The 15191-nt window shown below is 52.7% G+C and overlaps 1 protein-coding gene across 1 annotated transcript in view; it reads left to right on the top strand.

Moving 5' to 3' along the window:
• The window catches only part of LOC101587236 (1-phosphatidylinositol 4,5-bisphosphate phosphodiesterase gamma-2), a 129634-nt gene that overhangs the window by 104020 nt on the left and 10423 nt on the right, over positions 1 to 15191 (top strand). Inside the window, exons 23-30 of the mRNA XM_004625757.3 lie at positions 1949 to 2045; positions 3194 to 3260; positions 3652 to 3809; positions 7546 to 7648; positions 9399 to 9608; positions 10845 to 10990; positions 11754 to 11868; positions 12778 to 12945. Coding sequence (XP_004625814.1) covers positions 1949 to 2045; positions 3194 to 3260; positions 3652 to 3809; positions 7546 to 7648; positions 9399 to 9608; positions 10845 to 10990; positions 11754 to 11868; positions 12778 to 12945 — 1064 coding nt within the window. The remainder of the gene's footprint in view (positions 1 to 1948; positions 2046 to 3193; positions 3261 to 3651; positions 3810 to 7545; positions 7649 to 9398; positions 9609 to 10844; positions 10991 to 11753; positions 11869 to 12777; positions 12946 to 15191) is intronic.

Raw genomic sequence — 15191 nt, 5'->3', positions numbered from 1 at the left:
AACACATGGAGACACTTTAGGTCCAAACTGTAACAGTGCTGTTGGTGGCTGTTTTGTGGAAGAAGAAAATGAGGCACAGAGAAGTGTAGTAGCTTCTCCAGGGCCACACAGTAGGCTGAGATTTGAACCCAGACCTCTACCCAGGCCCACAATGACCACATTCACGTGGGAGGCCCTTCCCCATGCTCCTGCAGGGATCTTCCAAGGGGATTCTGAACTTGTTTTAAAGTCAGGGGAACCTTCTGATCCCAAAGCTGTTCTTCTCTGCATCCCAGAATCCAAACAGGTCAAGGTACATCTCTATTGCAGCTGGAGCAGGAACTTGGGGTTGCCCCATGTGGCCTCTGGTGACACCTGTGCTCCTGCTGGGTCCGTGGCACTGTGTGCTGGGCCTGTGGCACTGTGTGTTGGGCCTCCAGCACAGTGCACCAGCAGTGGTCTTGTCCATCCACCTCTCCCAATTCAGAGATGTGGCTTAGGAAAGGTTGCTGCCTTCTGCTTGGCATGACCCGAGTAGTCGTCCCCACACTGTCACTGTCCCCTCATGGTGCTCGTGCAACAACTCCCAGTCCCATAGCTGTCCTGTGTGAGCGAGACAGCCTCTGCCCTCCAGTGCCTCAGATGTGCAGCTCCTCAGGCTTTTGTCTCAGGACCCTTTTGGCAAGGGACTATGGGTAAGCAGCCCAACCCATCATGCTCGTTCTGGTGGAGACAGCGCCACCTGGTGGGCTGCCTGTATCAGACTATTGTAAACTTATGTAGTCAAGGACATCAAATAATTTTGTCCAAACCAAGACCCCTTTGAGAGGGACAGAAATGCTGTGATTGCACATAAGCAAAAGGCACCCTAAACACAGCCAACCTTTGCCAGAGGTCGGTCTGGAGAAATGAAGGTGAAAGGGGTGACAGCGACATCACTGGGCGAGCACACTGATCGTCAGTCCTCGCTCAGCTTCTTCCAGCCAAGCTTCTGCTGCCCCGCAGAGCCCACCTGTGAGGCAACCAGGAAGGTCTTGGGAGAGGGAGCCAGAGTGTGGCTCCACGTGCGCTCCAAGGCAGGCGCCAACAGCAGCCTGGCAGGATTTGCTTTTATCTCTAAAAAATGTTATAATACAAAACTTTAAAAGAAATTTAAAACAATTCTAAATAGCCAGGGAGTTAGCAGCATAAGTGCCCGCCTAGCAAACGTGAAGTGCTGAGCTCGATCCCTGGTATCAAAAAAGAAAAAAAAAAAAAAGAAAGAAAGAAACTAAAAAACGTTTTATTACTGTCTTATACATAGCCCCAGAGAATTCATCTTCATTCATAAAAAAAGACGGTACGCTGTGGGTGGGCCGCAGGAGAAGGTGTGGCTGCTGTGGGCCCCCAGGACCAGGACACCTGCAAGAGCAGAGGAGACCCCAGCCTCTCTAGCAGTCAGGGAAGGCCTCCTGGAGGAGGAAATGAGTGCAGAGCCTTAGCAGTCAGCAGAAGGAAGCCAGGCAGGCAGGGAGCCAGGCAGTCTGGCAAGGGAAGAGGGCAGTATGGAGCAAGTGCCAGGTGTGAGTGGGGAACTCTGGGATCGGGCCGTGTTGGGCAGGGCTGGCCCGGCACAGCAAGGACCCCATAGGCTCGGGAGCCACCCTGCAGCTTGGGCTCAGGTGTGTTTGCATGTAGAGAGCTTGGGAGGCGGAGCCGGGCAGGGTGCAAGGGGGAAGTGGTCTGCCCAGAGTGGGTGCAGGCGCAGCTGAAACCCATAGTTCGCAGGCATCCAGGCGGCTGTGGGCCAGCTGTGTCTCACACTGGGAGCACTGTGAGGAAGGCAGGGGCGCTGCCTGGCTGAGTGGCTCAGGCACGTGTGTGTCCCCCGGTCACTCGGCCACTTGGTGTCCTTCCCCCACTGGTGTCCAGCAGGCAGCCAATAGGCTGCTGGCACCTACAGGATGTCAATGTCTTCTCTCCCACCCAGGTGGAAAGGAGACTATGGCACCCGAATCCAGCAGTACTTCCCGTCCAACTATGTGGAAGACATCTCCACAGTGGAGGGGGAGGAGCTGGAGAAGCAGGTGAGTTCCCCTCCTGGGGACCTCGGGAAGGACCTGCAGGTACTGTATGGGGGTGCGCTGAGGCAGTGGAGGGGGTGAATTTTATCACTTCCCGCTGTGGCCTCTGAGGCTTTTCAGAACAGAGAAGACAGTGATGTGGACATTGGGATTGTCCCCAAGTTGTTGTGGGTGAAGGTCACTGTGACAAGCCAGTCTGGTTTTAATCAGACTCTGCCAGGTTAGAAGGCGAGAATTCCCACCAGAGCAAAACTGGCCAAATGGGGATTTGCCCTCTGCTCAAAGCAGCTTGCAAATGAGTTTGCAAGGGTTTGGACGGCCAGACGCTCAGAATGTGCCTGGTGTCAGCAAGCAAGGCGCCTCGCTGGAAGGTGACACCAGGCCTCGTGGGGACTCTGCAAGCAGGTTTCTGTCCTCACCTGCCATGAGGTTCAGCAGGCAGTCAGCTCTGCACCAGGGATGACTCTCTGTAATGAAGACTCTGGGTCCCTCCAGAGGCCAAGCCTCCATTTCCCAAAGGAAGTGCCTAATCTGAGAGGGCTTCCAGGAGGAAGGGGACTGTAGCCTTAGAAGCCAAGCTGGAGATTAATAGCAGGGGAGTCACAAAGGGGGCACAGGAGGGAGGTGCAGGCTAAGCGAAGGTGTGGAGAGGACTGCGTCCTGCTCAGCCATGTCTGTCCCCACTGTCCTTACCCGTGTGTCAGCATCAGCCAGGCAGTGTGGGCATGCCGGCAGGGGGTGGGGCACGCTTCAGCCAGCTCTCCTGGGACTGTCGTCCTCTCCACCTCAGCTGGAAGGGCTGCCGGGCCAGGAGAGCCTAAGAACGAGATGGCAGGCATCGCCGCTGCTTCACAGGAGAGCGGGAGCCACCGAAGCTCTCCAGCTGGGGTGTCCGGGCCGCGCTCCTCCTTTATAGTTATTCAGCTTCAGGGTGTGTCTTGAGACCTTTCCTGGACAAGCCATGCTTTTACAGATCAGAAAATGCTACCTGTCCCTGTCATCTCCAGTGTCATTATTTAGCCCTCTCCCTGAGGACGTAGCCTGAGGAAAATGCATTTAAATGTTCCTCAGGTGCTGTCTTTGCTAAGCAGTGCACTTAGGAATGGGCTGCCTTTTTAGGATTCCATGAGTAAGGTCTTGTTTCTTCACAGATTATTGAAGATAACCCCCTAGGGTCTCTCTGCAGAGGAATATTGGACCTCAACACCTATAACGTTGGTATGTGCATCACAGTCTGAGCCACTGAGCCCCAGAGGCTGCCCAAGGAGCCACCTAATTTGGGGGTGACTATGTCTCCAGTGTCCCTCTTTTCTTTCTTATGAGGACAGCAGTCCCTGGATTTAGGGTTTACTCAAAACCCAGCACATCTCATCTCAGATCTCCAGGCACATCTGCAAAGCCCTATTTCTAAATAAGGTCACAGTCTCCAGGACTAGGGACTTGATTTATCTGCAGTCACTGTGTGTGAAGTCAGACCCTGCCCAGTAGAACGGGGACCTCCCGTATGGTGTCAACTAGTGATGGAGCCCTAGGTTGGTTCAATAGAGAGATGGCTGCTGTTTGTCACCTTCTGCTAGACTGACTGGGACATTCTTATCCTCTCCCAAAGTGAAAGCTCCACAGGGGAAAAACCAGAAGAATTTTGTGTTCATCCTGGAGCCCAAGAAACAGGGTGACCCTCCAGTGGAGTTCGCCACTGACAGAGTGGAGGAGCTCTTTGAGTGGTTCCACAGCATCCGGGAGATCACCTGGAAGATCGACACCAAGGTGAGTGTCTGTCCACCTGGGCACAGGTGGGCCTCGGGGCTCTTCTGGGGCTGTGGGTGGTCCAGGCAGCAGGAGTGGCTGCACAGAACTCCAGGGGCAGGAGATGCAGACAAAGATGGTAGGAGGTACATAGATAGGGTGAGGGTACCAAGGCCCCCTGGGAAGCATCAGAAGACCCAGTGTGTGTGGTGATGCTGCGTGTCTGGTCCCCCATGTCTTACCAAGGAAGTATCGCTCCCTCATAGGATCAAGTATGCTTCCTTGATCCTGACACTTCACAAAGCCCATGTTCCCTGAGCTCGCCTCCCTGACCCAGAAAGGGACCTGGGAATGCATGGCAGTGTGGCCCAATTCTTTCTTCCCTTCTAATGGCAGTGGGCCTTTCGGGGTTTTGTCAAATCAAGTATCAGTGTTGGAGTAGTGTGAGCTTGTGGGTCAGAGCAGGTTTGGATCTAGGCAGGCTGGAGCTGGCATCCTGCCAGGGTTGGATGCAGGGCATGGGGCCCAACATCCATAGGCCTGTTTCTTCTCTGAGAAATGAGGAAGCAAACACTTAAGAGGAGGTGAAGATATGCTGAGAGGGTGCATGAAAGGCAACAGGCTTAGTGCCTGGCATGCTGCAGGAGCACAGCCTATGACAGCCATTAATCATCCCATTGTCCTTCTACCAGGATGACACAGGAAGTTGTCTGCATCTTGGAGGGGAAAGGAATCTGTCTCTGCTCTGCCCATGGTTACGCAAGACAGTCTAGTTTCCCATGTATGCACTTGCTTCGGAGGCAGATCTAGCCCCAAAGAGCTGAGCTGAAAGCTGTTGTGGGACTTTCTGTCCCCATGACCTCCAGCTATAGTTTGAGTCTCTCCCCCAAGGACCCTGGAGTGGTCACCCACTAGCAACCTGGTTTCTTCTCCCACTGAGGTGGGGAGGGGAGCTCACATCTTGGCCACTTCTTGGTCACCAGGGGTCTCTGGACTCACCCAACTCCCCTGGAAGCTGTCATCCTTGGGAGATCCCACAGGGAGCCCATCAAATGGATATCCTCCTTGATGAGGCCTGCCATCTTTCCCCTATCCCTGGGTGTAGTCAGGGGCATCACTTGGAGCTCCCCGTTCTTCCATGACTTGTTGCACCATCAGCAGCCCCTGGGCCTGGACCATCAGACTGGCCAATGAGGGTGTTTGTTCCTGCTTTCCCTGATGGGGCTGTGTCAGCTGCCCACCAGTGCCTCTGATGTAGTGCAGATCTGATGAGGCGTGGGAGGGGGCTGCCACTGCCCTGAGCTTCCTTCACAGAATCACCCTCCTCATCTCCTTTGTGTCCTCATTGCTGTCTGAGCAGCAGCCATATTTCTATAGCACCCTGTGACCCTCCTGAGCATGTTCTGAACTCTGAGATTCTGGGACCTTCTACCTGGAAATGGAGAAAAACAGTAGTGAGCAAGGCCTCAGCACTGGGGCTGTGGACCTTATTCCCAGGCAGCCCCCTCCTCCTGGGAGAACGGGCATGGCAGCTGCTGAGGGATGCCTGCTGTCTGCTGCATCCTGCACCGTCCACCTCCCTTCGTGGGGAAGGGTGGGACCACTCTTGGAGGCTTTCTCCCTACCACCTCCTTTCCTGCTGCAGCGAGAGTTCAGGAATTCAGCCAGCTGTTCAAGGCTGCTTCTTGCTGCCTCTGATCTACATTCCTCCTTGGCTGGTTTTACATTTGGTAAGATGTCAGGAGGATCCCTTTTAAGATATTACTGTATGTGACGTCTGCAGAGCCAACAAGTTCCTGCTCTAGGCAGTCACTCTGAGAGAGGGAGTGGGGTAGGGGCAGCAGGAAGACCCCATGCCGTCTTTCAGACTTGTCACAGGTGAGCCATCAGCCAGCTGCTAAAGCCCTTTTATTCACAGCTCGCTCCAAAGAGAGGGTTATTTGTGGCAAACAGGCCCTTCCATCTCCTTGGAGCTAGCCCTGAGTAAACTTTTTCCTTTGTATAAATGGCCTCTTTTGATTTGGTCAGCAGTGAGCAAACAAACTGTGATTTGTGAACCTACATGGCCAGGGAGATGGGGCATCAGCCAGGAGGAAGTCTGAAGGTGCTTATTGCTAGTAGAAAACAAGAGCCAACATTTAATACCGCGTTTTGCACTGCTGGTTACTACCCCTCCCTGAGCAGTCCCGCATGCCGGCCCCCCGAGTGCCTGCTTAGGCCTCTGCATGTTGAGTGTCCTCGATGGCAAAGGCCAGTCACTCACATCCACTTAGTTAGTGAGTTTCCAGAGATTAACCAAAAAAAAAAAAAAAAAAAAAAAAAAAAAGCATGCAGTTTCACATCTGGGTTGGCCCACAGCACAGTATCCAAGGGGTGGAGGAGCAACTGGGTGAAGTAGTTTCCAGGCAGCAAGTAGCGTTTCAGTTCATCTTGAACTGGTGTTGTTTTCTGCTGAGGTTGCAAAAGAAGTGAAGCCCCACAGCTTGTCATAACTCTGTATTTGAGTTCAGGTCCCACTGTTGACTCCCATGTTGTCACCTATCACCAAATGGCCACTAATCCTGTGATACTTGCTTCTTTCAGGGTCCTCCCATGCAGGGGCATCTCTGGTAGGGGACAAGTTCTCAGCATTAGCAGCGGGTGGCATTCAGGCAGCACAGCTACGCAAAGACAGTAAGGCAGAGCCCCATGGCGGGTGTGGGAGACCTGCAACCCTTCACTGCTCCTCTCATTCCTGGCTGGAGCCGCAGGCACCTGCCCGAGGGTGATGCAGTGGAAAGGGCTAGGGCAGCACTCACAGGGCCCACAGGGCAGGGTCTGGGCGGTGCACAGGGAGTGCAAGGTTCCTGCTGTGGCTCAGGGTGACCCAGGCTGTGAGATCTGGCACTAAAGGTGGGAGGCCTTCTACTGACATCTTCTCTAGGATCTGGCGACTGGTAGTGAGTAAGGGCAATGCAGAGTGCAGTATGGGACAGGTGGGGCAGGAGCAGGGATGTAGTCTCAGGCCAGTAGCTGAAGAATCTGACCTTGACATTGGCTGCCCATGAGGCCTGGAGTAAGATACACAACTGCTTTATGCACATGGAGATAAATTCTGCCCTTCAGCAGATATGTGGGCCAACCTAGCCAATACCCATCCAGCACTTAGCATGTGATGCCCAACACCCAGCACTTTCCAAAGGGTCATGGTTGTCATTTATTGTTTCAGAGGTCCCTTTGGCCAGTGAAAGGTTGGTCAGAATGGAGGCGGGGGCGGGGGGTTGAGAGGGTTTCCAGGGGGAAGAGTCTGCAGGCCCATGTCTAGGCCCTCTGGACCACAGCGCAATGGGCAGAGTCGGAGAAAAAGAGGCCGCACACACATCTCAGCGGTGCAGGGAGGGAAGGGTGCTGCTCTGCAGGGCTGTGAGTTTGGAGGACTGGAATTGGATGACTGTGTTTTTAGGGGAGGGGACAGGATGGGAGGCAGGGACCAGAGGGTTGAGTGACAAAAGGGCTCCTGTCCCGCCATCCTGGCCCCCGTCTACTTCTGAGAGCCATGGTCAGGACCAAGCCAGACACTAAAAAGGGTAGAAACAACTTGATGGAGAACAGGAGCCGTGAGGGGCAAGAGAGAGAGAGAAGAAAGCAGGACAGTCCTCATGACAGGGTTAGGATGCAACTCTGCATGGTGCGCATGTGCAAGGTGGAGGGATGGGGCGGGCTGTGGGGTTACTCGGTCTGGCTGAGGGCAGTGGCTGAGCAGGCTGGGTTCCCACAGGAGAACAACATGAAGTATTGGGAGAAGAACCAGTCGATCGCCATTGAGCTCTCCGACCTGGTTGTCTACTGCAAGCCAACCAGCAAAACCAAGGACAATTTAGGTAACCTTGCCCCGGAAATGTGCCCCAGGTGCGGTGAACCCCGTGGTGTCCTGAGTCTGAGGTCAGAGAGGGCACAGTGAGCGTTCGCCTGCTCATCCTTGGTGCTTGCAGCTCGCGTTTGGCCACTGGTCCCTTTTTACCCCATTAGTGGGTGGGCTGGCCTCATACAGCTGCGGTATCAACTCACCACCTAGCCAGTGGCTGGAAATGGCACACGTTTACTCTCTCAGTTCCACAAAGCTGAAGTCTGTTTCCAAGCCCGAAATAAGACTGGGCAGTAGAAAAGATTTACTTTTGCTCACAGTTTGTGGAGTTTTCAATCTATAGTTGGCTGACCCAGAGCAGGATACTGTAGCAGAAGGGCATGACAGAAAAGAAACAGTCCCCGACAGGACAGGCAGGAAGGCAGCAAGCAGCAGTTGCCTGCCTTCCATCTTTCCCTTCCATCTAGGCTACAAACCTCCTAGTTGGTGCCAACGCACACCCAGGGGAGGTGGGCCTTGCACTATCCACACTCAGAACTCTGCTACACCAGTTTAGTTATCATACACCCATGATCCAGCCATGTCCCCAATGTCCCATCTACAATTGCATGAGGCTTCTGGGGGGACATCTAGATATGAGCCATAAAACGAAGGCTCCAGAGAAATCTATCCCTTGCTTGTTTCAGATTCTGGTGGCTGTCAGCATCCTTTGGCTATGGCCCCTTCACTCCACTGTTTGCCTTAGTAGGCACGTGGCCATGTTCTATTTCCCTATTTTAAGGACCCTCTAATCACAATAGGTCTACCTTGACAATCCAGGCTAATATCCCCTCAAATGCTTTAATCAAACCTCGTCTGCAAAGTCCCTTTCACTAATATAGCACATTCATACGTTCTGGGCCTCAGTTTCTACCTGGATGTTTGGGGGCTATAAGCCTATCACAGAGGGAGTAAAGAGTGGATCTTCTAGCACATTCTCCCAAGTTGCAAGTTCTTTGATGATGCTTTTTGTATTTATTTCTTGTTTCTTTGGGACTTTTGAGCAGTTTTATATCTTTGATCTCAAGCCCAGAGGAACAGTACTAAACCCCAGAATTAACTCTGACGGGCGGGGGGGGGGGGTCCCTGTACCCCCTGACACTCAGGGGAAGGTGCTGAAACGCAGGGTGGGGCCCAGCCAGGGTTGGCATGGTGTTTGCTCAGGTGCCCACCCCAAGTGGATGGGAGGAAGCGCCGTTTCGTCCAGGCCAAGGTGAAACCTGTACAGACACCTACCTGATTTCCCTCCTGTTCTGTCTCTTCCTGTGGGCACTGGCCTTTGGTTCCCATTTCTCTAAGACTCTGGGTTCATGTGTGTATCTCTAGCATTGTTGCTAAGGAAGCCAGTCTGTTCTGTGCATCTTGACTCCTAAGATCTGCAGCTTCCTGCTGTTGCTCAAGACACCCCACCTACCCTAGCCTGTGACTGTATCACTTAGGTGGTATCCAGTTAAAGATGCCAGTAGGTATAAACTAACAATGCATTATAGTTTGTCTAGACTGAAAGGCTATGGGAAAGCAGGATGGATCTTCTTTTCTTGTGTGAGACATCCCCCCCATCCCAGGGCAGACATCCATAATGTACCGATTGTGGCATCACTGTCACAAACCTTGATGTGTTGTCAAAGACAGGTTCCCCATTTCTTTCCTGACCTGAGCATCCACCACTGCACACACATGCAGGAATCCCACACGGCATACAGGCTCACTTACCTCTCTGTGTGCAGAGAACCCTGACTTCCGTGAAATCCGCTCCTTCGTGGAGACAAAGGCTGACAGCATCATTAGACAGAAGCCTGAGGAGCTCTTGAGATACAACCAGAAGGGCCTGACCCGCGTCTACCCGAAGGGACAGAGGGTCGACTCTTCAAACTACGATCCTTTTCGCCTGTGGCTGTGTGGCTCTCAGATGGTGGCACTCAATTTCCAGACCGCAGGTACAGGAACCCTGAAGGTAGCTCTGTGGGTGCCCGTGACAGAGACCGGCTTGGTCTACTTTAGGAGGAAACACATGAGCTGGTGTCACTGCATGCCTGGGAACTGATCTGTAGCTTCAAGCGCTGCTGGGTACAAGTGACAGTGACTCTCTTGGGGCCTCTCTCCTACCCATCCCTCTGGGGGTTCATGCTCAGACTCTCCTCCCAAAATGCTTCTGTGCTGGGCAAAGCCAGCACATCCAGCCTTTTGTAGATAATCACAGTGCTCTGTGCTTTTGTTGTACTTAGTGAAGGCTTCCCCTGCATTCCTTTGGCAACCATGTGCAATCGATGGATGGAACATCATCTGTCTAACACATCTAGGTCATGTCCCATCACAGGCACCAGCGCACAGCACTGCCTCCTAGAGCTTGCACCCGCATATCCAGGACAGAGGTCTCAGGGCAGGGCAGTCACACAGGCATGGATTTGTGTACACTGCCTGGCCACACACTTGGTCGGGAGCAGCACCTAGACATTGTGTGACAGTACCAACTGGGGGAAGGCTGACTTCACTTGGTGATTGTACTGAGCTTTTCCATCTGTGCCTAGCTGTCTCAGTGATGGTGAACCTGAACAGCTGGTGTGGCCTGTGTACTCCAGGTTTACCTCCGCTAGCCATCGGCTAGGTGAAAACTGATGCTAAGCTTGTTGATTAGAGCTTCTTATTCTGATAAGAAATATTAACTGCATTTTTGCTTATTTAGGGAACATTTGCAATATTTTTTTCCTGCAAAACGTTCATGCATCTTACCCAATTTATCTAATGCGGGCAGTTTTTACAGCATACGTTTATCACACCCATTAAGAGGTTAAAAATGTATGTGTATTTTTCTGCCTATCATTTAACTAAAAGGATTTCTATTATATGCAGCTTTTTTCTGTGTAGACATTTTTATTAGCTAAATTAGTTTGTTACTCAGGTTGAGTTGGTTGGCTTGATTGGCTTAGACAGTTGAGTTAGTTATTTCTTTTGGTGGGACTATGCAGGTCTGTGCCACCACCCCTGGCAGGTTTTAATCTTTCATGGCTGTGGATTTCATGTCAGACTTGGACAGGTTTCCCCTGCTGGGAATCTTTATTCCAGGCCCCGTATTTTCCTGGGGTTAGATCCTACTTGCCCGCTGCCCCCAATGATCACAGGGAGGCCGTGCACCTGCCCCACACGCCCCTCTCAAGGCCTCACTCTCCTTCCAGACAAGTACATGCAGATGAACCATGCGTTGTTTTCACTCAATGGGCGGACGGGCTACGTCCTGCAGCCGGAGGTCATGAGGACGGGGAAGTACGACCCAATGCCACCGGAGTCACAACGCAAGATCCAGATGACTCTCACCATCAAGGTAGAGGTCACCTGCTCCCCGGGGCTGGGCCCCACACGCTGCCCTGGCAGTGACACTGCCTTGGGGTCAACACCCTGATGGTGCCTTGGGACCTTAGTCCACTATGTGTCTGTCATTCTATGGGGAGGGAAAGAGGGGACTTTTCTAACCATTCTAGTCACCTCCCCTGTCACCCGCAGGGGGTGGTGCCCATCTGTGTCTTTGGGGTCCCTGAACGATCGACCTAGGGCCAAGAAGACTGAGAAACAAAACACAAATGCCCCTGGATTTCAGTAGAGTCTGCCTGCACTTGGGCCAGTTCTGCAGGTCACAGCTTATTTAAAAATAATCCAACATTCAGAGAACAGGTTGCTTTTCTGTAAGAGTAGAGAAATGAATTGCATTTCTCAGGAGATTAAGGAAGGAAAAGAGAAACATGTAGGAAAAGTCTTTGTTGAATAAAGACAGTCACAGAAAGAATGGTCATGTTCTGTCCCCTTCCCAGTTCTGGGAGACCCAGGAATTTGGTGTGATGCCCCTGCGAGTGCTACCTGCGCATGGGTGTGCAGGCTCAGGTGCCCAGGTGAGACCTCCCTGTAGACTTAGCACAGGGCTCGGACCTGGGGACCCCACCAAGCCAGCACTCATCTGCCAGAGGGAAACTGCAAGAGTGGACCCCTTAGAACCTACAGCTAGGCTACCTACCTGTCCAGGACACGAGGCTGTCCCCTCCCCTGGCTCTGTGGGACAAGGGCACCTCCATGTTTCACCTTCCCTGTCCTAGGTCCTTGGCGCACGCCACCTACCCAAGCCTGGACGAAGCATTGCTTGTCCCTTTGTAGAGGTGGAAATCTGTGGGGCAGAGTACGACAACAACAAGTTCAAGACAACAGTTGTGAGTAAGTGACTCAGCTCTTGCTTCTAAATGCGGTGTCGAATGGGAGGTGGGTTGCTATCTGGAGGTTCTGCAATGTGCTTCTGTCACTTGGCCCTTTTCATTCGCCAGCCTGTCCCCTGAAGTTCACTGTAGAATGAGAGACAAAAGGCCACTTCAGAAGATCACTGGAGTTGGGCCCTGTGCCACCCCTCAAGGGGAGAGCCTGAGGCAAGAGTGTTGCTCCCTGCAAGTGACACTAACATGCCTGTCACCATGCCCCAGCCCTGATGTGATGTTTCTCAGCTCAGTGAAGGCTGAGAAGCACAGAGTGGGGTCTCAAGGTCCACCTGACTTAGAGGATCCAGCCAAGTGGGTTGGCCTCGGTGCCCAGGGCAGGAAAGACAGGAGGGTCTGTGCTCCTCTAGATGGGCAGGAAGGGCCCAGGAACTGGGGCTGTTGGGGCACAGAGTGGCTGCTCCCCATCAGAGGCAGCCCAGGGAACAGCTCAGGTGCCAACCTGCGGGCGTTTGTGGAGATGGCAGGGTTTCTGTGTGTCTTTGTCCCCGAGGCAGGGTCTCCTGAACGTGTTCTTCAGGCCGAGGCACGGGGCTACTGCATACTTCATTCATCTTTTCTATACCGAGCAGCTCTTGCTCTTCTTTCCCCTCTCTCATCCCAGCATGGGAGATGGGGTGCACATATGCTGAAGGGCCCCCTTTCCTGGCCCCTGAGCACCAGGCCTGCAATGGCAGCTCTTGCAGGCTGGCTCATGTGGCAGGAAAACCTAAGCACTCAGATGTTCTGAGATTGGGGCCTGGACACTCATTTATTGATGTGATCGCTGAGGGCTTCAAAGATGAAGGAAGCTGAGACCAGGTGCCAGAAGGGGTGGGACGAATGCAGCCTCTCTTGAGCCTGGCTCTCTTTCCAGATGACAACGGCCTCAATCCTGTCTGGGCTCCAACACAGGAGAAGGTGACATTTGAGATCTATGACCCCAGCCTCGCGTTTTTACGCTTTGTGGTTTATGAGGAAGACATATTCAGCGATCCCAACTTCCTCGCTCATGCCACTTACCCCATTAAAGGGATAAAATCAGGTAAGATGTATGTCAGTTAAGATGTTTAATTTGGGTAAGCTGTTCTGTGTTGCCTGCTTTGGAAAGAACAAAAAACTTTGTTGGTTTTCATTAACTTGTAGCAATTCTGATAGGATAGCTGGGAGAACGGGGCCTGAACAGCTATATACTTAGCACACAGGTGGGAGCACTCCTGTGCCCTTGAAGTTGGCTGTCTGTACAAACTAGTGTTGGTCCACTGTTCCCTGGCACTACACTTGATTTTGCCCCTTCCCGGCCAGGGCTGAGTCTGGTATGACCTCCCTTGCCCTTCCCCACTGGCATTTTGATGAAGTGAAGAATGTACCATCCTGTGGGAGTCCCGAGTTCAGCTCTAAGCCTTCAGGATTCTCCCCCTCTCCCAGACAGTCTGGAGGGCTGATTTGCCCCTTGAGTTATGATCTGCTTCTATGCTGAACAGAGCTCTGTCGTGGTTTGAGAAGGTGGTTGTTTCTTGGGAGCGAGCCCCACTGGGTCCGGTGGCAGCTTGTAGGGACCTGCACCTGTGCTCACCCATGAGACCCAGGTGCTCAGCACTTTCAGATGGCTGGGAGCAACCTCAGGTGAGCACTGGTGACCAGGAGCCCTACACTGCCTCCAGGAGCAGGCACCCATCAGGGTGGCACTGTGAGGGCCATGGTCCCAGCCGGTGGGCAGTCTCTCTGATTTCCTTCCTGCTGCATTGTCATTTGGCAGTCAGGCCCCTCTTCTCCTTGGTATTTCAGATGCAAGGGACATCAGATCAGATGCTTCTAGATTCCTCAGGGGGTCACTGTTCCCTTGTTTCCCAAGAATCATGTTTCACCAGAAAGACATTAGTGTTATTTTAGTCATCTGTATGCAAATACAGTCTTTTGATGATGTTTGCTTGGGCTCCAAGCAAAACTGAACTGGGTCTCTCTGTTTCCATCCTCCATCTGTCTCTGTCTCTCTGTCTCTCTCTGTCTGTCTGTCTGCCTGTCTGTCTCTCTACCTCTGTCCTACCCTCCCTCTCTGTCTCTGTCTCTGTCTCTGTCTCTCTCTTCCTGCCTTCTGACTTGGAACATATCATATATTCTCTGAAATTTTCCCTGCCTGTGTGTCGTAAATCTGACCAACCCCCCCCCCCACCTCCCCAGGACGCTACCCTAGCCTGTGAGCAGCAGACACAATGGCAAGTCCAGATAGGATATTCAGGGGCCCAGGCTTAGCACGAGGTGCTGTGACTCAGCCCCGTGCAGTGCCCAGGAATCTGTACAGTTTGGTCAGCTCCTCAGATGGACCCTGGGTGGCACTGAGGGAAGCAGGCTATGTGCAGGCTGCCCCCTCTTAGCACTGAGGAAGCCAACCAGGCATTTCAGAAAATGTTTAAACCCTGTGATTTCTTTTCAGCACTTAGAAATGCCCATTTCTGTAATTTAATACTGACAAGTGAGCATTTGTAGGTCCTAGAGGCTGCTACTTGGCAGCCCTTACTGGTTACGTGGCCAACACGGCAACTACTTTAACCCCAGTGATGAAGCAGCGCTCTCTCACCCGCCATACGTGTCTTTTAGATTCGCCTAATAAATAAGTCTTAGGGATGAACTGTCTCCTCCATGGCAGCAAGGGTAGCTTCTGGGAATGCCACAGTGCATTTGGCTTTATGGTGGCGGTGCCTCCTGGTTTCTGACCTCCCTGTTACCTTGTGACCTGGATCTCCCCTCACCCCAAAGCTGGGGCAGGAGCCAAGTAGCCATGCCAGTGCCGTGGAAAGCGGTCAGAGTTGCTGGAACCTCCTCACCTGAGGGGCCAAAGTGTGTCAGTGCTTTCAGAAGATGACCTTCAGCTGGAAGACTTAAGGAATCAAAGACCACAAGCTCAGGGCCGATTAAAAATGGGAGCCCAGACCATCTGTGAGATGCTCCCAGCAGGGATCCTGTTGTTCTCTTTTCTAGTAACTCCTGGGGCTTCCCCACTCATGGGAAGATGAAGTGAAATGACCCGAGTGGTCCCTCTGTGCACTGGCGCCGAGGGTCCTGAACAGAACAATAAGCTTTGCACACTGTGGTCAGCGATGCACTTGAGCTTCTGGACCAGCCAGGTCTCAGGAAGGAGGGAAAGAAGCAGCATCATTTATGATGTTCGGCACCTTCTTTCTTTTATCCTCATGCTAATCCCCACGACAGGCTTTGATCATTTCTGCTTTTCAAATCTGAGCACTGCGGGGCCTACAGATGTGAATGAAGTGGCTCATGGTCACACGCACA

This window comes from Octodon degus, unplaced genomic scaffold (genome assembly GCF_000260255.1).
Source record: "Octodon degus isolate 3935 unplaced genomic scaffold, OctDeg1.0 scaffold00011, whole genome shotgun sequence".
NCBI classification, from domain to species: Eukaryota; Metazoa; Chordata; class Mammalia; order Rodentia; family Octodontidae; genus Octodon; species Octodon degus.
The sequence above is the reverse complement of the archived record's forward strand: the minus strand, read 5'-3'. Positions and strand labels throughout refer to the sequence as shown.